Below are 23,424 nucleotides of genomic sequence, written 5' to 3'. Positions count from 1 at the left end.
AATGTCCTAAAATGAATCATGTTTTTTTTTTTTTTTAAATAAATGCAACAGTCAGTTAATATGACATTTAGCAATTGAGCATTCTACTGATTATTCCATTGATTAATTAGATAAAAATACCTTTGTCTAATTAATGAACAATAATAAACATTCAAAAGAGAAAATACACAGGGTTTGTTTTTTGTTTTTTTTTTAAATTAACTGCCTATTGGTTTCCATTTTAACACTTGCAAGGTTTTTAAGTTTACCTGTGTACAAAATCAGCTTTTTAGAGCTGAGGGGTAAAAACATAAACCCTTTAATTACATTTATGAACCACATTGAATTTTTTTTTTAAAGAAAACATTTTCTTAAATGCAAAAATATATAACCTCTAAGACAGTCCAAGGTCAAAGTAAAATAAAATAAGACATACAAGCAACCTAAACTATGGGTTAAAAAATGAAAATTTTTTTTTTTAAATTACCTTTACTCTGTCTTCTTAATAGATTTGGCTAGTGTTGATGTGAATGCATTTTTGTGCATGTGTTTCTGCATGAATGTGATGGTTGCAGTGACTAAAACTGAGCATATCAGCATTTTGACATTTGCCCTGTGCTTTGATGCAAACTTTTGTTCTGCTGGAAACAAGACATTAAACTCACGTAGACGTTAATAATTAATATTAATAATTCAGTATGCAACCTCACAGCACTAGGTCAGTGGTTCATTTTTATTGGCCTGTGAAAAGAGCTTTTACTTTTATATTATTTAAATATTAATAACATTTACTTAATATTATATTTTATATTACTTCACTTTAAATCTGAAAAATGTTATGAAATCCTTGAAATAAATATGGTCTAGTTCACCCACCTTTAGACTCACCCCTTTTTGTTCTGCTTACAGGTATTTCTGCTATGTAAAATTGCATGGCTGCTGTCAGCCTTCAGCAAGCTGCCTAATTTAACTACAAACGGCAATGAATTGGAGCATTTACAAAGTTCACGTTTCTTTATGTTAGAGTTTATTAAACAGTTGGTTTAATGAACGGCTCTGCCAGATTTTACAGTAATTAATAGCGACGACAAAAACAAGCGCTATCGTTTGGGCACTAGAAAAACTCCACCGGAGTTACCGCCTCGTAACAGTGTTGCTTCTTTGCTCTTCGCTGTGTGTATACAGACCCTGGCTCCACATTAAATTATGACAACATTATGGACAAGGCTGCTTGATAAATCGTTTCAGCCCGAATAACAATATTACACTAGTTTTAAAATAGAAGACAAAAGATAACAAGTCATTCATTAATAGATAAAAGTGGTCAGAACACCCTCAGCTACAGTTACACAGTACTGTAATGTATATTTACACAGTAAATATGCAGTATATGAACCAGTTAATGACATGCCATGTTTCTTGATTTGTGCATAATTACATAGAATAAATCTAATTAAACAGACGCCTATAGTCTGGTGCCACAATTATTTGCATTTTCGAGACATCTATAGGACCCATCCATCATGTTCCAATTTGTGCTGTACCAGAAGACTTTCTAATCTAAGAAATCTAATATTTGGATAAATTACAAGGCCATTCTGCCAAACATTTCAGCTAACACCACACATTGACAAAAGTCTAGAGGATTCAGTGTATTGGCCTGTGACCTACTTTTTTTGTTTGTTTTTTAAAAAAAAAAAAAACACAGAACAGTTATGTTGACCAGCTCAGATCATGGAGGTCTGCAACCTTAATAGATGCACAGTGGAAGTGTAAGGTTGACAGAGGAACGACGTACCTGCAGTGCTTTGGCCAGCTCTCTATTTCTGCCTGCTTCTCCCACCAGAACAACCCGTGTCTCCACTTTTGGCAGCATATCTGACAGAGATGAACAGAATAGAGCCAGAGTGAGCAACAGGAAAATGGAAAGGGGAATCAAGAACAACTGAACACACACACACACACACACATAGCAGAATGTGGAACCATGTGATAGCGACTGATCAAGGCAGCAGGTTGTCTCTGGGGAGAAAAAAAGTTGTTGTTTTTGTCTTCCGTTCTCATTTTGAGTGACAGTCAAACAAGCCTAAAATGAACTCAGTTGCAGCTTATTATCAGTGTCTGATCCAAACCCTGACAGTTACCTGTACCCAACCTCCAGCCATAAAAAAAAAAATCAACCAGGAAATCATTTATTATTATTATTTGCAAGTTTTCATTATTGCAGCTTTTCAAAAAAGTCATATTTAACAGTCAAATAAATCCCTTTAGGAAAATTCAGGAGTCAGTAGGTAACTTTGGAGGAAGAACAACCGGTTCTATTAAAACCAATACACTGGCTGGTGGATCGCTCACTGCAATCACCAGCATCAATATGGTGCCAAAGCCATTTATACTTGTGACTGGGGTACTTAAGTCACTACAGTTTTTTCCTAAATTTCATGTGGTACTGGAAAGAGAAAACAAAACAAAACATTGGAATAGAAATATTCTCCATTAGTGCCCAGATCTGCTTCTGTATCTAGAAATCTCTAGGCTCCCACACTGACATATCATAGTCACGCCTCAAGCATGTCCTTAGTATGCATACTGTTTGTGCCAAGTTACAGAAACTGGGTGATATGCCAAACACCAGAAGTAATGGAGCCACTTTCGGTGTTTGCTTTGATGTGAAAGGCTGACAGTGGTGAGTAAATTGTAATAAACGGAAAAATGTGAACAGATGAGCCACAAAAAATAAAATGAACTAAATAAATAAATAAAAAACATAAGCACTTGCTCTCCTGAGGTAATGTTGAGGTTCCCTGGCAAATGTACTGAGTGGGCCAGGCCAAGTTTCGCTTATTTTCGCATAACCGTCGGGTGTGGTTTGGCACACAGATGCCTCATAAAGAAAATCAAAAACAGATGTTGCTTTAGTGAGTAGTTTAGAGGAAAGATTTTCTGATTTCTTGAAAACTGTCTTTCCTCAAATTTTCAAAAACAGAAACAAAGATGTGAGGATAGGGCAGGAGGATAGGAGGTTTAAGACTTAACAGAACTACACTGTGTACACAGTAATAGTTGCACACAGTATCTGAGGCATAACACAACAGCTAAGGAGGTGTTCATTTAACATTAGTTATTTTAAACTGTGACTCGTGTAAATTAATTTTGAGTACTTAAAAGTAATTTTAATATTTTGCCCATGCATTTGTCATCAAGTAGGCTAAACTAAAGAGCAAAAAAACCCAACCTTTGACAGGATCAAAGTGCAGGTAATGGGAAAATCTTACCTACTCCATGGGAACTAAACAGTACAATTTTTTTTTCAGTGATGTTGTATTTAAATGGGTACACTAGCTGAAACTAAAGTGACAACTGAGTGAAGTGAATGCATCAATAAATCCAAGATTAAGTCTCTAGGACTAGTGACTTTTGCCTTTGTTTTTCTACAGCATAATGTTAACTATAAGATTTCTTTGTTGTAACCAAAGACTTGATTTGGAGAAAAAACTGAAGATCACTTAGCTGCATTTTGACTTTGAGAGTCTGTTTTAGAAATTTAGGCAAGGAAGAAAAAAGAAAGTATGCACTGACCTTCCCCATCTTCACATCCCATGCCCAGAAATACATGATCCTTGGTGGTTTCAGCAATCCTGGAATCATAGACCGAAGAATCCACCAACAGACTCCGAGCTGTCCCTAAAGTCAATATGCTGCTGTCAGCCATGGCAGGAACCTAAGGAGGCACCAAACTTTCAGAAGTTACAGGGTAGAACAGAGGGACAACACAACGAGGCAGAAAGGCTAGAGAAAAGAGGTATACCAACTAGGAAAGTAAGAAGAAAGATGTCAACTGAAGAAAGTGGCACAACTTGTCACGATTTCATACACTAGAAGTGCTTGTTAAGTTCAACTCTAGGCAATGCAACATATTTGGACAAAACTGGCTTAAAAGCTGTTAACAGTGAAACTTCTTTATAAAAGTTGTAAGCAATTAAGGAAATATTATTAAAAACGGAATCCAATGTTAGTGTTTATTGCAAGAGGACAAAAAGTATCGTGACAACAATCCCTTTCAAACCCACACCGTTAAACACATATTTTATAAAGAAGCTTCATTTTTCTAGCTATTGCGTTTAAATCTAAATTTAAACCCATGAGCTAGAAAAATAGCATAGTTCAAATTACTGCAGAATAAGCCTAACAACTCAAAGGAAGATGATATCCAAAAAAGGGCTAGCTCAATTAACGTTAGCTATTTACGCTACTAACGTTTAATATTTAACATGGCGCCTGTCAAAAAGTACAGTAATAAAAAGACAGACTTACCGACTGTTTTGATGCCTTCTTAAAAAAAAACAACTAGCTAATGAATCTCAACTGGCCGCTGAATCAGTAATATTTAACAAGCTTTCTAGCTGACCTAGCTAGCCACCAAGCTAGTAAGTCAACAACACAATTAAGAACTCGTCACAATTCCTCTTCGGTTCAAAACGCTCTTTAAAACAGCTGTAACATCGCTCCGTAAAATCACGGGTCTAGTATCAATGCATGTTGGTTTTTATAAATGACAATAGTCCAAAATGACTACTTCAGTTTGTTGACAGCTAACTACTCGATACTATTGCAGAGACGGTGTCAGTGTGCTGCTCCAGCTCAATTCAAAAAGCAAGGCAAACAACAGGACAGCGCGCTGATTGGGTAAGAGTGACAGGAAGCCGAACGCTTCCGTCTAGCGAGGCCCCTGATTGGTCCGCTCATTCAAATAACGATGCGCACAACAGCAGTATGCAGACAGTCTGCACTCTGTATACACCCAGTGATGTTACATTCAGGTTCCATGGGAAACTGAATCGCTTACAAAAAAGAAGGTTCAAAGTCTCTTTCTCTCTCGCTCTCTCTCCACATAGGTTGTGTTGGTTTTTAATTTAAGAAATAAACCTGAATCATTGCTTCCAAAATATTTTTTTTAAAATTATCTGCAGATTCTGATTATTTATTCCAGCATTTTTTTAATATTCCAAAGCAGTACATGGGACATGTGATACTGCTGACCTACAAATATTAATTAAACAGTTTAAACATAACCCACTAATAATGACAACAAATTTTAATGTGAAATGCATTAATTTCATGTGTTCATGCATACCTATACAGCTGTTGGTTTCCTGTGCAGTCCTGAAAATGCTTTTGTTGTTGTTGCTGTTTTGTTTTGGGGGGTTTTGCTATGTTATTCTTAACATAGCAGAATGATCTAAAACAACACGCCCTGTTGCATTTATGCTGGTGACTATAACCCATGGGTGTATCCTATATCAAAATCCAGCTCTGTAATAAAATATGTGTGAAATGTTTGTAATTCTCCTTTCGCACTTTTGCTTGCTCTCCATTATGAGAGAGAGAAAAAGAAAAGCGATGCAAAAGTGTTCACAATGACAGTGAACTCTTCCCAGGGAAATACTAACCCCTATGCCTTAGCTCCTTAGGTTAGGCTCATACATATGCACACACAAACACACAAATCCATCCTCATAAGTGCACAGTCCAACATATTTATTTTATGCTTTATACATAAGTATCATATGCAGCATGTCACACTTTTTAAGCTATTAATATTTTAAGAGTTAACTTGTTTTCATAATTATTCCTAGGTAATCCAAAGAACTCTCCTCTGGGACTGCCTTGGATGTGGGTTTGTGGGGTTTATATAGCCATACTCAAAATGGTGTGGATATTTGGTTAATCTTTGTGGGTCTAGACAACAGTACACAGACCACCGACAACCTGAAGGAACTATCTGGGTAATCTGACACTACTTCCTCTGGTTATAAAAGATACAAAAGAGCCATTAGCTAAGCAGAAAAAAGCAAAGCTCATAGCAGTAATGATTCAGGAAACTCTTATAGGACCATTAGACAAGAAAGTGGATCATTCCATTGATAGAAATGATGTGGTTGTTGTGTTAGCACTTTCAAGTGTTCCCAGTGGCCTTTTCGTGGTAAAATATAATGGGGTTTTTTAGGATAAAAAAATAAAATAAAATAATTAGTAAATCCTCAAGAAAGTAGCTGATACCTTTGTGTGCTACATGGTTCCAAATCTGCAACCCCATCCACTCTCATCTGATGACTCGGGACAACAGCAAATATTTTGGGGCTTAGGTACAGCCAGCGCATATCTTGACTAACGAGTATACAAGTATAATTCATTGTCCACAGTCTAATGTTGATGAAAGTAAAGTTGAAGAAAACTGATGAAAAGATAAATCATTGTCATGATAAATGATGGTTTTGAAATTGCATATTGGCCGGTCTTCTTCCTTTGCTCTCCACACAGACTGTTTGCCTGCGGGCACTCAAAGCCTGAAAATGTCATTTGTCAGTTATACTCAGACAACAAACAGACCACAAATGGAAATGAAGAAAAGCTTTGGTTACAAAAATCGTGTCTCTTGTCTATGGATATAGTATCTGCATATGTATATGCAGACATACATGGTACCCAAAGAACGTTATATATCCCTTTCACTTTTCATTGAAGGGGACAACGCTCATTTCTCAGCAGAAAAATAACTTATTTATCTTTTGCCTGTGGCCTTCTTTTAAAAAACCTCCAATGAAATTAAATTGTTAACCTTTACATCCACATTGTTTTAAGACATATTGGGAGCAAAATATGCATTAACTGTCATTTGTGAGGATTTCCACTTTGGAATTAAATTATGCCGACTGCACTCCCAAATATACAGATCCAGACAGTCAAGGTTTTCTACATAATAAACTAGGGACAAGCCTGTAGAACCCTATAGAACTAATATCAAGCTAATATTATATCCACACATACTAAAGGGTGCAAAGATACAGAGTTACATCCAAATCCTTTAACATATGAAATGAACATTTTTATGAAAAACAAAATCTAATTGATGAGTTAAATTTTCAGGGATTTCATCAACGTGAGGAGATGAACTCTAACCTGAACAACTACTGATTCATTATTGATAAGAGCACACTCACTAACAGCAAAAGACTTAGCTTTGCTTTGCTTGGGTTTCCAGCCACAATATACTACTTAGCTGTTTTAGCATAAGATTGGATTTGTTCCAGTGACTTATAACCAAAATTCGATTCCTCTTAAAGTAGCAATAACTAACATGAATGAACTGTGTTTGAACTATGCACCACATCTTTCATTCCCTTGGAAAACAAATTTAAATACATTTATTTAATATTTTTCCCAATGAAATGTTCAGACTCTCTCTCTCTCTCTCTCTCTCTCTCTCACACACACACACACACACACACACACACATACACACACACACACACATCAGTGGCCCTTTGGCTAGCAGCACTTGGTCTGGAAGACAGTGAAGACAGTGACTTCCAGCAATTCCTTTGTTTTTCTTCCACTGCTTTGACTTTTGTGAGAGCCTTAGTATGCTTTTCGCATTCCTGAGCTGTCGAACCACTCCTGCAGTCATCTAACTGATGCACACACATTCTGTCTCTGTCTTTCTGTATTTAGCCCTCAGGAGGTTCACACTGCAGAACAAAGCTTTGTCAGGACCTTTTCTTCTATGCAGCTTTGTCTTCCTCAAACCTTTAAAGTTCAAGCTCAGTCCCCTCTCTTTAGTGCTCTGTCACCCACAACCTAAGTACTTCATTATGAACACACACCTACATATTCAGACAGACAGGTTGTTTTCAGTGTTTCTGAAACCGCTGTTCTCCTGTGGAAAAAAAAAAAATCTGTGGGTGGCAGTTCTGTGGAGGCATTGTTGATAGCAGAGGTTTCCAGGCTGGTATAGGTGACAGAAAGGTAACTACTTATTGGGATTGTGGTGAACAAAAAACAGAAAAATGTTGTAGCTAGAGGTGGGTGGGCTATAACAGCAGAAGACCACTTTATGCAAAATAGACAATTATTTAAAAAATGAATATCACAGTGCACTGAAGAAGATGTGAAGCTAGAGGCTGAGACCATAAACTTACAGAAAAATGTTTTCCTGATAGTTTTCTTATTTATGATTTCTACATTCACTTTATTAAGTGCACCTTGCTAGTACTGGGTGAGAACCTCTTTTGCCAGAACTGTTTGAATCCACAGAGTTGTCTGTGAATTCAAGAAGGTGCTAGAAACATTCATCAGAAAGTTTCGTCCATGTTCATCCACATCCCAAAGATGCTCTATTGGAATGCAATCTTGTTATTGTAGAGGTCATTTGCAGCGGCCATCAGGAGATTAGTAAACTGTAGTCATAAATAGATGGGGCTGGTCAGCAACAATACTCAAGTGGGATCTAGCATTTCAAAAATTCTCAGTTGCTGTGTACCAAGAAAATAGGCCATACACCATCACACCACCAACAAGTGGAACCATTGATACAATGCAGGATGGATCCATGCTTTCATCTTGTTTATGTCAAATTCAAGGTCTATCATCCAAATGTTGTAGCAGAAATCAAGACTCATCAGGCAAGACAATATCTTTTCAAGCTTTACTGTCCAATTTTTAGCTGACATGAGGGTCACATGGTGCGGTATTCTAATTGTCTCTTCTGTTGTGCTGCCAGAGAACTTCTTCTACATGTCTTGGTTGTAACAGTTACAGTATTTGAGGTAGTGTTGCTTTCTTGTCAGCTCAAAGCAGCCTTATCATTTACCTCTGATTTCTAAGAATATTGAATATTTTCTGTGAACCCTAGAGATAGTTGTGTAGGTCACACCAGCTGTTTGGCACCAACAACCATGTCACGTTCAAAGTCACTTACATGGCTTTTTCTCCCTGTTCTGATGCTGCTCTTAAGTTTCAGCCATTTTTTTCGACCATGTGTACATGCCTAAATTAAGCAAGCTGCTAAATGACTTATTAGATACTTGCACTAAAAAGCAGATGAACTATTACTGGGAATTAGAAAGCATTCAGATAAGGATTTATTAGTTTTAATAAGAAGAATTGATCGAGACTATGTTCAAGATGTATATTGAATGTTAAATATAAGCAATATACACACTTTAGTTGGTTTCGTTCTTTATGTTTCTTGCATAATGCATGTTTTTAGAAGACACCCGCAAGCACTCTGATAAAAATGGTAACCTAACTTAATTCCATGTCAATGTCTGAGGCCAGAAAGACAATCTGGAGGATTTAAGACTTTAAAACACTCATCTTATCTCTTTAAATTATGTTTTCATCTAGGGGTAGTGAATAGGAAATTTAAAAAAAAAAAAAAAAAGAGTTCACACCAGTCAAATACAGAGAGAATACATTATGCTTCAAGTCTAACATTAATAGCCTGCTCTCTTCCTCTTGAAGGGGGATCAGAGACTCAGTTTGAATGATAATGATGCAACGCCAACCCTCCACCATACCTGAGAAGCCACCGATCACTGACAACAGAATAGAAATAAACCAGGGCTTTTCATGATGCTTGTATTTCATCACATACTTTAATGTGTGAAGAGTGAAGATACTGCCTGTTTTATCTCTTTGTCTTTCTCTTTAACAACCCAACTTGCTATAATTGCCTTTCATTTCAATACAGCCTTAAATCATTTTAATACAGTCTTAAATCAAAATAAAACAAGCTGCGATGACAAGCAGAGGATTCTTCTCTGACAGCCCCTGAATTCACTGCCTGCTGGCACAGACTTTAATAATATCTTGTTTGAACACCCATCTTTTCTTCACACGAGTCTTGTCTGGTAGATCGGGAACATGGTGAGGTGTTGGAAATCACATCTCCTTTATATTCTCACTGTGCCTTTTTTTTTCTTAGTCTCAGGGCTTATGTTTGCTGAATTATTAGTCTACAGGGTTCAATCTTCGGTTCAACCGATAACAAAGAGGCTGTATCCAACTACTTTTACAGGCACGGCAAATTTCCTGTTACAGTACAAGTAGAATGTATGTGTTTTACTCCTCTGATGAATCTACATTGACAACTGACACACAAAAAATGTCAAGGATGTATAGATACCTTGCAATTACATCAGTGATGACTGGGAAAGATTTCCTCTTAAAGGTTCGTAAAAGAATGATGAGTTTGCTGCAGTCACGTTAATGTTAATGATATACTGTAAGTAACATTTTCTCAGCATTTTAGTTTGTGTCATGGGCTAAAAATATATGTTTTACTACATTTATAGTTATAAAGCAGGAACAATTGACCAGCCCTGCACTTCCTGCTATAGTCTTTAGTTTGGGAAAATGTTACATTAGTGGAACTGGTGCTTACGTTCTCTCTGTGCTCTTCTTTTCTCTCTTCTCGTTCCTCTCAACCTTCCTGGCCATGGCAGATGGCTGCTCTCCCGGAGCCTTGATCTGTTGGAAGTTTCTGCCTCTTAAGTGGGAGTTTTGCCTCTAACTGCTTACTCATGAGGGAGATCTTTATGTAACTATATGTGACTTGAGATGACAATCGTTGGGATTTGGCACCAAATTAATAAATTAAATCAAATAAAGAAATAAAATGACTTGTTTGCTCATTTTGATTGTGGGGTAAATGCAATTTGTGGATTTTTCAACACAATCTTTATTATTCCCAAGACAGATGCAAACAATGTATTTTGAGGCCATTCAGAAACAAAGCCACTTCTTTTATACAGGGAGTGCAGAATTATTAGGCAAATGAGTATTTTGTCCACATCATCCTCTTCATGCATGTTGTCTTACTCCAAGCTGTATAGGCTCGAAAGCCTACTACCAATTAAGCATATTAGGTGATGTGCATCTCTGTAATGAGAAGGGGTGTGGTCTAATGACATCAACACCCTATATCAGGTGTGCATAATTATTAGGCAACGTCCTTTCCTTTGGCAAAATGGGTCAAAAGAAGGACTTGACAGGCTCAGAAAAGTCAAAAATAGTGAGATATCTTGCAGAGGGATGCAGCAGTCTCAAAATTGCAAAGCTTCTGAAGCGTGATCATCGAACAATCAAGCGTTTCATTCAAAATAGTCAACAGGGTCGCAAGAAGCGTGTGGAAAAACCAAGGCGCCAAATAACTGCCCATGAACTGAGAAAAGTCAAGCGTGCAGCTGCCAAGATGCCACTTGCCACCAGTTTGGCCATATTTCAGAGCTGCAACATCACTGGAGTGCCCAAAAGCACAAGGTGTGCAATACTCAGAGACATGGCCAAGGTAAGAAAGGCTGAAAGACGACCACCACTGAACAAGACACACAAGCTGAAACGTCAAGACTGGGCCAAGAAATATCTCAAGACTGATTTTTCTAAGGTTTTATGGACTGATGAAATGAGAGTGAGTCTTGATGGGCCAGATGGATGGGCCCGTGGCTGGATTGGTAAAGGGCAGAGAGCTCCAGTCCGACTCAGACGCCAGCAAGGTGGAGGTGGAGTACTGGTTTGGGCTGGTATCATCAAAGATTGTGGGGCCTTTTCGGGTTGAGGATGGAGTCAAGCTCAACTCCCAGTCCTACTGCCAGTTTCTGGAAGACACCTTCTTCAAGCAGCGGTACAGGAAGAAGTCTGCATCCTTCAAGAAAAACATGATTTTCATGCAGGACAATGCTCCATCACACGCGTCCAAGTACTCCACAGCGTGGCTGGCAAGAAAGGGTATAAAAGAAGAAAAACTAATGACATGGCCACCTTGTTCACCTGATCTGAACCCCATTGAGAACCTGTGGTCCATCATCAAATGTGAGATTTACAAGGAGGGAAAACAGTACACCTCTCTGAACAGTGTCTGGGAGGCTGTGGTTGCTGCTGCACGCAATGTTGATGGTGAACAGATCAAAACACTGACAGAATCCATGGATGGCAGGCTTTTGAGTGTCCTTGCAAAGAAAGGTGGCTATATTGGTCACTGATTTGTTTTTGTTTTGTTTTTGAATGTCAGAAATGTATATTTGTGAATGTGGAGATGTTATATTGGTTTCACTGGTAAAAATAAATAATTGAAATGGGTATATATTTGTTTTTTGTTAAGTTGCCTAATAATTATGCACAGTAATAGTCACCTGCACACACAGATATCCCCCTAAAATAGCTAAAACTAAAAACAAACTAAAAACTAGTCAAAGGAGCTTGCAAAGAAAAGCGTCTGGACTTCTTTAAGTTTACTTGAAGACGTTTCACCTCTCATCCGAGAAGCTTCTTCAGTTCTAAGGTCAAATGGTGGAGAGTCCCAGATATAAACCTAGTGGGAGTATCCCCCCACAGAGGGACAAAAGGACCCCCTGATGATCTTCTAATCGCCTGAGCCAAGGTGTGAAACTGGGTGTGGGTCCCAATCAGCCAGAGTTTCGGGTGTGTTCATTGTGAAACCTGGCCCCACCTTATCATGCGAATTCCTGAGGTCGCTGTACAGTGCAGCGAGGAATGCCCAGACCTCTACATTGGAGAGACCAAACAGCCACTTCACAAGCGCATGGCACAACACAGAAGAGCCACCTCCACAGGACAAGACTCAGCAGTCCATCTGCATCTTAAGGATAAAGGACACTCTTTCGAGGATGCCAATGTTCACATTTTGGACAGAGAGGACAGATGGTTTGAAAGAGGAGTGAAAGAAGCCATCTATGTCCACTGTGAGCGACCATCTTTGAACAGAGGCGGGGGTTTACGACACCAACTCTCTGCCATCTATAATCCAGTTTTGAGATCCCTTCCCAGACGCCTTAACGCCCACTCACATCCTGGGCCATCTGACCTCAGGAATTCGCATGATAAGGTGGGGCCAGGTTTCACAATGAACACACCCGAAACTCTGGCTGATTGGGACCCACACCCAGTTTCACACCTTGGCTCAGGCGATTAGAAGATCATCAGGGGGTCCTTTTGTCCCTCTGTGGGGGGATACTCCCACTAGGTTTATATCTGGGACTCTCCACCATTTGACCTTAGAACTGAAGAAGCTTCTCGGATGAGAGGTGAAACGTCTTCAAGTAAACTTAAAGAAGTCCAGACGCTTTTCTTTGCAAGCTCCTTTGACTACGATGACCTGGATGACTGAGAACCTTCACAGACAAACTAAAAACTACTTCCAAAAACATTCAGCTTTGATATTAATGAGTTTTGTGGGTTCATTGAGAACATGGTTGTTGTTCAATAATAAAATTATTCCTCAAAAATACAACTTGCCTAATAATTCTGCACTCCCTGTAGATTGGAACCTTCTGTTTGTGCTTACCAAAGATGCTGTGTGTTATTTGGTAGATTACATTAATTTACTGGGTGAAAATGGTTTCTCTAATGAATATGGGGGGGGGGGGGGGGGGGGGGGGGGGACCCTAAAACAAGAGATATTGAAATAGAGATTGCTCTGCGAAATGCCAGCAGCAAAATTATCCTGCTTTATAAAAAGACTTTGTATATACTTTTCTTGCACATGTAGAAACATTTTTTTAGCAGAAGTAAAACAATCTAGGTGTTGAGCCTAAGTTAGGAATAATCGAATATATTTGAAATAAGAAATGAAACTGTGACAAAATTTACATTGTAAATGCATATTATTACAACAAAGCAATACAATATGTACATCAGATGACAGATACAATATACAGACTTGATACATTCTATAATATGCTTAAATATGGCAGTGCAAGAGAAATATTTTCATTGCAAAGATATATTTTAAACATAGCATGAACAAAATATACAGCATATTCAAGAGGACTGCATTTCTGTATAATCAGAATATCAATGCATATCAACTTCACTTTAGTTTTTCTTTCTCTTGCAAATGCTAACCCATTTACAGTGTCGTCAAATCTGTCCATTCACTATTCTAACCAACAATCGGTCTATCCATGCCTCGCCCGTCACACAGCAGTCTGTCAAGCCAATTTTTCTCATCCATCCTTTGGAATTCTCATGTATCCATTCACTTATCATCCACCCATGAACCCTTCTAAGCATCTATCCATCCACTGCTCATCTTAAACTTGTCTTTTCAAAGACTGATCAAAGCTACTTACTTGTGGTTTGTAACAAGGTTCAATCTTATGTTCTAACATGCATTGTATGAAGACTTTGTTGTTTGATATCTTTTGGTTTTCTTGTTTCCATTTGTAAGATTTACCATCTTAATGAAAATCAAATAAGTCGTTTTCCAGCCAGTTCTCATTCAGAGGATGTCAAATGATGCCTTTTTGACAAAGACACTGGCAGTTCACACATACATTCAAAATTCCTTTGTTGTTGGTGCTACAATGATATAGATATATGGCAACTATGAGATGAATTTACTCTAAACTATTTACATATAATACATACTTACAAATACCATTTCACGTGTTTAACCACACTAGGTAACCATCATTTTCTTTTAAACGCATAGATTTCAGATAATAAAGAGGTATATTTAATCTAAACCACAACCTTTGTCAAACACAGTCAAGTTCTTTCGTGTCCTAACTTAAATCAATATGTGCAAGTAAAATGAGAGTGTCAGTTATATTAAGCAGTATGTTAATCAGTACTTGATTCCACCTAGTGCGATCATTAAACCACACCCAAGAAAGAACTCCATCATTTATGCAAAAATCACCATGTAAGGTAATCTGCAAGGCATGTGAGGGGGCAGTTTCTCATAACTCCCAAAATATTGCTATTAAGCTACATTAAATCACGAACCTCATTATGCTCTTTAAACGTTGTTTTCAAAAGTGTGTGTGAATGATGCACAGAGTGAGAGCAGGAAAGAGTTGAGTTGAAATACTGAGATGAACTGGACCAGGTTGCTAAGGGCAGCATGAGCATGGGGCAGTGAGGAAATGGGGATATTGTGCTCAGGCATGGTAGTAGGAAACTGTGCCTGGTGTGAGTACACCCTTATGGCTTTGCATCTTTAACTTCCAGATGTGTTCTTTGTTTAGAAAAGGACAGTTATCTCTCAGTCTCAAATATCTTTATGGCTGATTCACAGAGGCATCAAACCAAGGGACATGATGTACATGTGTGAAATGCCAGCAGCATTTGACAGAATGGCAGTGTTTGTGTTGCATTATCCTTGCTGTGATATAATATGCCATTTATCTGCAGCTACAGTTCTGCTTCCGCAGTGACTAGTCTATATAATTCATCCTAGCAGTAGAAATGCAATACAGTGTTGAAAAGCCTGTGAGGGAGCAATGGAGTACGGCAATACAGCAGTTATACATAAAATGGATCCCTCAAAATTATGCTAACACTGATGTTTGTTTACATTTGTCAAATGTGTCCGTGGCCCTCACCAAGTCCTATGTCCAGTCTACAGATCCAAAAAAAACAACAACACCAAAGAAACATTATACACCTTATGAAACCTTAGAAAAAATGATGCTGTTTGCTAAAAATATTTTCCCTGAAAAAAGAAAAACAAACTTCCCTGACTTTTTCCACAACATAGTGAAGTTTACTTTGGGGGGAAAAAAGGGCATGAGTGCTATCTGTCAGAGAAATGCATTTCACCTACAAAACTGAAGGTGGGAACAAATGCTAACTTCTCAGCAGCAAAAACACGGGTGTAAGCACTTTCAGTTGGACCTCAAACAACTCTCATGAATCCAATAACATGTTGCAAAGCTGAACTATTGCTTGGAATCAGCAGAAAAACTAAATCCTTCAATAAATTCCAAGGTTGGAATATGATCAATTGGGTTTCTCGTTGAGTATGCTTCTACGAATTAGTTAAGGCAACACAAACACAGAGATAAAAGAATTCCTCAATAGGGAATCTGTGAGCGTAAATTAATACAATATTTGGAATGTTCTCAATTTAAAAATGAGCTTTCTCACAGTGGCATGAAGTCACCCTTGCAGAAACTCATATCTGGGATTAGATTGCTTAGAAAGCACATTTTCTAGCTATTGTACAGTGCATGCACACAAATCAGAAACTATGTATGAATACCATAAGTCCTGTCTTTAAATAGCAGCTGGCATGCAGGGAATCAAAGTGTGAAATGTTCTTAACAAGATTGGTAGTGAAAATCTCATTATGTAAAAATGAGTCTTACTTTATCTCGGTGGCATGCAGCTCAACACATCATAGAGATAATTCAATTTCCTTAAACATTAATGCTTCATCTCCATCAAAAGCCTTTTGACTTCTTCTGTGCGCTATTCATTGAAGCTATATAGAGCATAAAATGGAAAACATGATTGTTTTACTTCTCATGTATTTTCTGATAGAGAGTAATTAGCTATCATTAACTGATAAAGGAAATTCTTCTTGAATGACTTTTCCCCCCACATTTTGCACCCCTGATACAGCAGCAGACTTTGGAACTAAAACTGAACAAATGAATGCATTTTATATGAACAATGAGACAGATATGTGTAAATTAAACGGGTTTGCTTCTAGTGACATCCAACTCTGCAGTTCTGCTGAGTTCTTTTAGTATTACAGCCTTCTCTTTGCACTTAGGTCTCATCAACACACCACTCTCATCAACTTTGTTTTTGCATGGAGCAAAAAGCTGTTTTTAGACAGTTAATGATACACAATCTGCACAGTTCTTTACTTGTTACCAGAAGACAAATCGACTTCAAGTTTTCTTCCAGTTTCTGTCCCCGTATGACATAAAAACAAAGGCTATATTCATATGTTATTGCATTCAGCAAACCGATGTGTTCAGCCCTAGCTCTCTGGTTGTTTGGTGAGTAATTTCCAGCCATTTGGCAAATTACACACATTGTTTGTGAGTCTAACAGACAGTGGGGAAGTTGAAACAATAGAGTTACTTCAGAAAGTATTCAGATCCATTCACTGACCTATTGTTAAATAGGTTTAAATATACATAAGGAGTTTATATACACAGGGGGGAAAAAAATTAGACTTTTACTTATTAATTAAGCTGACCTCAGTGCCATTAAATATTGTAAAATGGAAAAACAAAGAAATAAACAAACAAAAAAACGAATCCAGCAATTCCTAAAGTTATAATTTCAGGCAAACTACATAACCGAGTGAGAACAGTCACTGATGGGAGAATCCGCCAAAAGACGAACCATATCGGCAACAATCTACATGGTCTATGAACCCTTCCCACACACTCAGAAGTAGCTTGGTGTCTGGAAAATTTACTTAATGTCTAATGGTTGCGGAAACTTAACAAAGCAAACTTAAAAGTGACAAAGACGGTTTTGTAATATTTGATTTTTAAGTTTCCATCCATCCGTTCTCTTCTGCTTATCCGTTTCAAGGTTGCAGGGGGGCTGGAGCCTATCCCAGCTGTCTTAGGACGGAGCCAGGGTACACCCTGGACAGGTGGCCAATCTGTCACAGGGCTAACACATAGACACAGACAACCATTTGCATTCACATTCACATCTGCAACCACACCTAGGGGCAATGTCTTTGGACTGTGGGAGGAAGCTGGAGTATCCGGAGATAACCCACGCAAACACAGGGAAAACATGCAAAGGACACACATGACGGTGGTTGAGAACCTGTACGAGTGTGAAAATATAGGAGTAGTCAGAATAGTCTCTGAAGCAACTCTATACTTGATATAATTTGTGTGAAAACCAAAGAAAACAACTTGCAATTAATTATATATATTTTGAACATGAAATGCTGAAACATTTGGGCATCAGAGTAAGAATCTGATCTTAAAGAGTTCTGCTTCAGTGCAGGGTAACAACAAACCAGGCCGCCTTCCCAAAGCCTGCTTACAACCAGCAAATGGAAATTGTCACTTTCCCTAAGGTTATCCAGGTCAGAAAAGGTTTTACATTTCCAGGCATCCAGCATTCTCCACAGAAAGTAATGATTTAACTTTCAGTTCAGCATCCATGAAAGCTTCAGTTCCCCACAGAGAGATGCTGGCACTTCCTTGAATTAAAAACCTTATATGGCTTTCCTGCTGTGGCATTCAGGCAGGCTTTTTTCTAAAAAACTACATTTGAAAAACAATAGCAGGCCATATTTGCAAATTCATTAATAAGAGCTACAAGTAGAAAACCTAGAATTGTCCAGCTTAGGAAATTACAGTTAAAAAAAACCTACAGTTATAGTCATCAGCCATATTTGTAGTTAAATATAATGAACTATAGTGGTCATCCATGTTTATTTGCTGTCCTGAGACACATCTCCCCATGTACTGGCTTCATTTTCAGAGTCGGAGAGAGCTGCTGTACACAGATCACTGAAGATATCTGCAAAGACAAGAAAGCATCAAGTCAATGTTGATGCCATTAGAAAATGTAGTATTCAAAATTCAAACAGCACTTAAGAATGAGGATGCACAGCCCAGACTGCAGTTCCAATAAAAAAAAAGAACCCCCCAAAAAAATCAAGCATTAAAAAAGAAGACATAATAGAGCAATATTCAGACTCTGCAATAATATCAGCCAGTTTGTTGCATAGAAAATTATAGGGAAGGCAGATAAGGGCACTCAGTGCAGACAGGTGAAGAGAGCTTTTTGTAAATGGGCTCCACTTAACTAAAATGCTGAAGGTCAACTGCTAGAGCATGGAGGTGGGTCTGCCTTAAGTATGAAAAAACACAGAAACAAAGAGGAAAATGATAAAAAGGAGTAGAGGATGATGGTAAGTGACCTGACAGAAGAGGTAGTTCTTTTTAAGAGGGAACACACCATAACAACACAAGCAAGGCCACAGCAAAAAAAAGAAAAAAAAAACACTTCAAGGACAAGCCTTCAAGTCGGCATGGGAGCGTCGAGATGGTAGGGAGATGGATTAAGGACAGAGAGGACAGAGATGAGGAAAGAATGAGAGAGGGGAAAAATAGAAGGGTCTATCCTGTGGGAAAAGCATACACTTTGTCTATGAATGCCTGATCTCATCAACCCAGTATTAAGATTAACAATATGTGCTCAAAGTTAAAGATAGAAATATATTAAAGCTGTGTATAGAGTCCTTTCTATGTGGTTATAAAGTATGAGGAGCTCATAAGCATTTCCCCAAATATAAATTAACATTAAATCACGTGTAGCTGGTGTGTTAATCATATTAATCACAAAACTCCTCATGCTACTTGCAGCACGCTACCGATTTACATGGATGTATCTGATAGTTAATGCCCAGAAAATGTTACTAATAGTCAGCTTAAAAATATGTTGGCAAGTACATGGAAACTATTTGAATGCATTTTAAGCAAATATAAATGATAAGATTTCTAGTAGTTTCTAAAAACTAAAAACATCTTAGTCAAACAAAGCGTGTCACCACAAACCTCGTGAGCATGCCGTGAGAAATTTCTGTTTATTTGTCAAATGTAAATGGGATGGAAGCAAGAATAGATATACACGAAAGAAAATAATGTGTGCTGAGTGAATATAGACGATATCTGTGACAGAAACAGTGCTAGTTGTAACCAGCTGCTATAGTAGCTAGCTGATTAATTCTTCAAATTTCAACTATACTGCGAGCATGACTAGCAGCAGGAGCCACTTTATGCAAAACTGCAACATGCTAATGCTAGTTGGGTTAGCTCATGTTCACTTAGTTATGCTCCACCCAGAATCTGCCCAGGAGTCGCATAACTAGCCTCCCTCTATGGCACAGGTGTTGAACTCCAGGCCTCAAGGGCCGGTGTCCTGCAGGTTTTTGATGTGTCCTTGATCCAACACGGCTGATTTAAATGGATAAATGACCTCCTCAACATGTTTTTAAGTTCTCCAGAGGCCTGGTAATGAACTAATCATTTGTTTCAGGTGTGCTGACCCAGGGTGAGATCTAAAACCTGTAGGACACCGGCCCTCGAGGCCTGGAGTTCGACACCTCTGCTCTATGGGGTCTTAGTCAAGTATACCTACTCTACACACCTGCCCAAAGTGAGAGAAATGACAAAGAGCTCGATTTAACTGCTCTAAAGAGTTGACGAGTGAAAGCACCTGATTTTAAGCCAGTAACAGCTTTATTGATGCAACTGGAAATAGTCTGCCATGTCCCAGGTAATTATTAATTTCATGGTATCAAAGTCTGAATCTAAACAACAGTTACCTAAAATTGACAATTCAAAAAAACAAGTGAAGTTTTATCTAACATCCATCAGAGAGACAGAAACAGAGAGAGAGAGATGAATGTGCTTCAGTCAGTGGCATTTGCATTCAAGCCAAAACTCTTCCATCCCCCTCCACTTCATCCCTTTTCTCCTTCCTCTCCAACAGCAGGTGGACCACCCAGTTAATTTGGTGCAACTAACATCGGAGAGTGAGGAGAGGAGCAGATGAAGTGGGATTAATGGGTGGTATGGAGGGGGTGGTGAGTGAGTGTGTTACAGCAAAGCTGCCAGTGGTTAGTCAGAAGCTGCAGTGTTGTTACTGAATTGAGTGACCTCCTTCTGATGCTGTTTGCAGTATACTGGATGGGACCAACCCTGTCTTCTCTGTTAAAAGGTTCTTGACTAGCCTAGGACATGAAACACAATAGAGAGGAAGGTCTTCACTCAAACACAGGAGTAAGGTAATTGCAGCGATACTTTTTATTATAGGTCATTCATTTCCAGAAGCAAACTGCTGAACCAAAGGAAGTTAAAAACAAAAATAATAACTTTACAGGAAAAGAAGTCTGTGGACTAAAGCCACTAACCACATAAGTTAATCTGAAATTATCTGTTACGGTGAATTCTCAGTGAATCCTGATAATGCCTGTTCATATTAATGACCAAGTATGACAGCACAGGGGAACAAGAAGGTTTTAGCATAAACAAAATCATGACTAATGATGCTAGAACTTTATTTAATATAGATTTCAAAATGTCACCAATGTTTATTTTAGGCTCTGCCAGGAAGTTATTTGAAATATTATATTAATGTCAAAAACTGTAAATGAAATACCTGTAAAGCAGCAAGCATACAATTCTGCTCAGCTTGTGAAAGGTCACAGCCCCTTTCAGAAGCATTTTTATTATTTTTGTGTTCCTTTTAATCCATATGTGTAACTAGTGTGCCGATCAAAAGAACACAGAGTGCAGAGAGACACCTGATGATTTTGCATTCATTGCTTATTTTTAAAGAATAAGTTAAAATATACATAGTATTATATATTTGCAGTGAAGCACAAGAGTTCAGGTATACAGTAGCTTCAGCATAACACACAGCCCTTGGTGGATATTATTTCACTTATTAAATAAAAATGAATTTAAGCCATAATTATAAAAACGATAGCACAGTAATGAACACAAATACAATCACTGCGACAGCCGTGTCATTCCACTTCTGCAGTCACAGCTGAAACTACAGACTTTCTCAGCAGCAGTCAGTAAGAGATCGTGTTTTCGTTCTAGATGCGGTGGTACAGGGCAGCCACAGCCGAGGGTGCACTGATTCTTGCAGCTGTCACAACCAGTGGTGGCCTACTAAATAATACATGCTTCTGTATAATCATACAGCTCAGTCTCTCTCTGTGAGTCAGAAGAAATGCAAATGTTATTGAGAGGTAATGCAAAAAAAAAAAAAAAAAAAATCCCGCTGTGACCTTTTGGTAGCTCCATACAATTCAAAGGAAAATAATCTCCCTATATATAAGAAGAATGATATCGAAACTAAATAAATGAATTATTGCATGGGTTACACTGACCTTTTTCTGAATTTATAGTCATTTACTGAGGTTTTGGTAGCTGCTACACAAACTAAAAACAAAAAGTGAACCAATAAAGGCCTTTTAGGGGAATAAATCCTGTAAAATTAACATTAAATGTGTTTATTTTTTACCGTTTACTGTTTGGGTCCTCATAAAAACAGTAAACTACTACTAGCCAACCAAGCGTTTTTATAAAGTTAGCTAAAAAAAAAATAAATAAAAAAACAACACACCCCTTTTATCATGACTTGCACTGCTACTAATCCCAGATATCAGAACCTTAGTAACTTTTACCAAAGGCTTATTTTTGCATGGTGTAAGTGAAATTTTGTAGCAATGATCTTTTAAATGTCCCTGCAGGCACGTTGTGCAGGACTTCTTTACAAGCAGAAAAACAATTTCGACCTCTTCAGGAAAGATATACAGGGTGTGCCGACTGGGATGCTGTTAGTGCACAGGAAAGTTGGAAGAGTATTATGAATGAGTAACATCAAGCATTAATATGTCTGTGGTGCACATAAATATGAAGGATAACAGCATTTCCCCCAGACATTATTTGTGCTTGCATTGATTCAGCAATCAGCACTGCCAAACTGCAATGAAATGTATCAGTCAGGGAACAAAACTGACTCATGTGCTGCAGCGTAGTGTTTGCTGATGTTTTTCATGGCCACAAGCAGGGTTCACATTGATAAACATCTACAAATCTTTTGATTTATTTAGTGTTGAAGGTGGCAAGGTAGGAACTTTACAGTAAGTAGCGTCTTAACATAAAAAAATGCAATTTACTGTTGTTTGATGGTGATCAGGACTCTTTCTGAGCTTTCATTGATGAGCTTTGTGGCTGGCCTGATAATTGTTGTGAGTCATTACCCTCCTGTCTTTCCTCACACCAAATTCTGTCATCGTATTAAAAAAAAAAAAAATAAATTAGATAATAATTGAAGCTGCTACTGTGTCAGCCTTGCAAAAAACATGTGCCTCCCTCAAATTAGAGACAGTAGTTGAAATATGAGCATTAGTGTTATTAGCATTCTTCAGAATGCTAAAACAAAGACTGAAAAACAGCATAAATCACAGGGCTGTTGCAATAATAAGTAATAAACAATAAATGAAAACTGAAGGGTATGCCCGCCTTACTAACCTGTGCAATCAATAATGACTCAAGCACAAATGCATAAACATCAACATATATTTACATATATATTTATTTATATTTTTATACTATATTTACTTATTAGAAATTGTCTTCTTTTTAATTTTTTGTTCATAGAATGAAAGTTTAAGATAGTTAGGTTGCTTTCTTTGCACTGAATGGGACCATATATCATTTCATTGTATTTTTAGTATAATTGCAATAAAGATTTAGATTTTATGTGAAGACTACCGTTGTTGATCAGTTGCATTAAAAAGATCCAGCACTAGACATTAGCAACACTGCCAGGCCACCAGGTTATGCTTATGTGGTTTATATTAAAAAAATCATCTCTTCACCTATTGTTTCCAATGTATCCTATTTGCTCCTATGAAATGACAACCTGTGCAAGGAAACTATGTTTATCTTTGCACTGGCTTTCTGCCTGCAGGAAAACTGAGTCATTAGGCCAAATATCGAAAAAACCAAGACAGATCGATAATAACTTTCATTTTATAAACACTGAAATGAACGTGATGGTCACACAGTTTACAAGACAGAAAGATGACAGTTGTGCATTCAATGCATCCCACTACTATCATCACCTGGGCCAAAACATGCATTACTGTCAGTGGAGACAGGAGATCTGTTTAAGACACGAGCCTAAAATCCATTTTCTTTCTTTTTAAGGTTACAAGTCCTGTGAGCTTTTTTAAAGTTATTATCTGACACATAACATAGCTTACTATATAGTTAGTCATATTAACAGACCATACTAGAAATCTGAAATATGTATATTACTTATGGTATATTTACCATAATT

At 37.8% G+C, this 23,424-nt stretch overlaps 2 protein-coding genes and 1 long non-coding RNA gene across 13 annotated transcripts in view; 1 reads left to right on the top strand and 2 right to left on the bottom strand.

The window, feature by feature from the left end:
• The window catches only part of ect2 (epithelial cell transforming 2), a 41,693-nt gene extending 34,097 nt beyond the window's left edge, over positions 1-7,596 (bottom strand). The window contains exons 1-3 of one of the 3 annotated variants that reach the window (XM_084921535.1): positions 4,294-7,596; positions 3,559-3,700; positions 1,778-1,857 (exon numbers count right to left, since the gene is read on the bottom strand). In XM_084921535.1, the coding sequence (XP_084777661.1) occupies positions 1,778-1,857; positions 3,559-3,691 (213 nt within the window). In that variant the 5' untranslated portion in view covers positions 3,692-3,700; positions 4,294-7,596. The remainder of the gene's footprint in view (positions 1-1,777; positions 1,858-3,558; positions 3,701-4,293) is intronic. The other 2 variants (XM_084921536.1, XM_084921537.1) reach the window with 2 other exon arrangements.
• LOC146361647 (uncharacterized) overlaps positions 1-10,459 on the top strand; it is a 33,300-nt gene extending 22,841 nt beyond the window's left edge. For both annotated transcript variants that reach the window (XR_014799430.1, XR_014799431.1), the window contains exon 4: positions 10,266-10,459. This is a non-coding gene — a long non-coding RNA (uncharacterized LOC146361647). The remainder of the gene's footprint in view (positions 1-10,265) is intronic.
• A 2,915-nt stretch (positions 10,460-13,374) lies between these two features.
• Positions 13,375-23,424, bottom strand: part of mcf2l2 (MCF.2 cell line derived transforming sequence-like 2) — a 99,550-nt gene continuing 89,500 nt past the window's right edge. For 7 of the 8 annotated variants that reach the window (XM_084921528.1, XM_084921529.1, XM_084921532.1 and 4 more), the window contains 2 exons: positions 20,220-20,293; positions 13,375-18,075 (listed from right to left, as the gene is read on the bottom strand). In XM_084921528.1, the coding sequence (XP_084777654.1) occupies positions 17,987-18,075; positions 20,220-20,293 (163 nt within the window). In that variant the 3' untranslated portion in view covers positions 13,375-17,986. The remainder of the gene's footprint in view (positions 18,076-20,219; positions 20,294-23,424) is intronic. The other variant, XM_084921533.1, reaches the window with a different exon arrangement.

The sequence above is a fragment of the Perissodus microlepis genome, chromosome 23, assembly GCF_051167445.1.
Source record: "Perissodus microlepis isolate ML-2025 ecotype Zambia chromosome 23, ASM5116744v1, whole genome shotgun sequence".
NCBI classification, from domain to species: domain Eukaryota; kingdom Metazoa; phylum Chordata; class Actinopteri; order Cichliformes; family Cichlidae; genus Perissodus; species Perissodus microlepis.
This window is presented reverse-complemented; position numbering and strand designations above follow the sequence as displayed.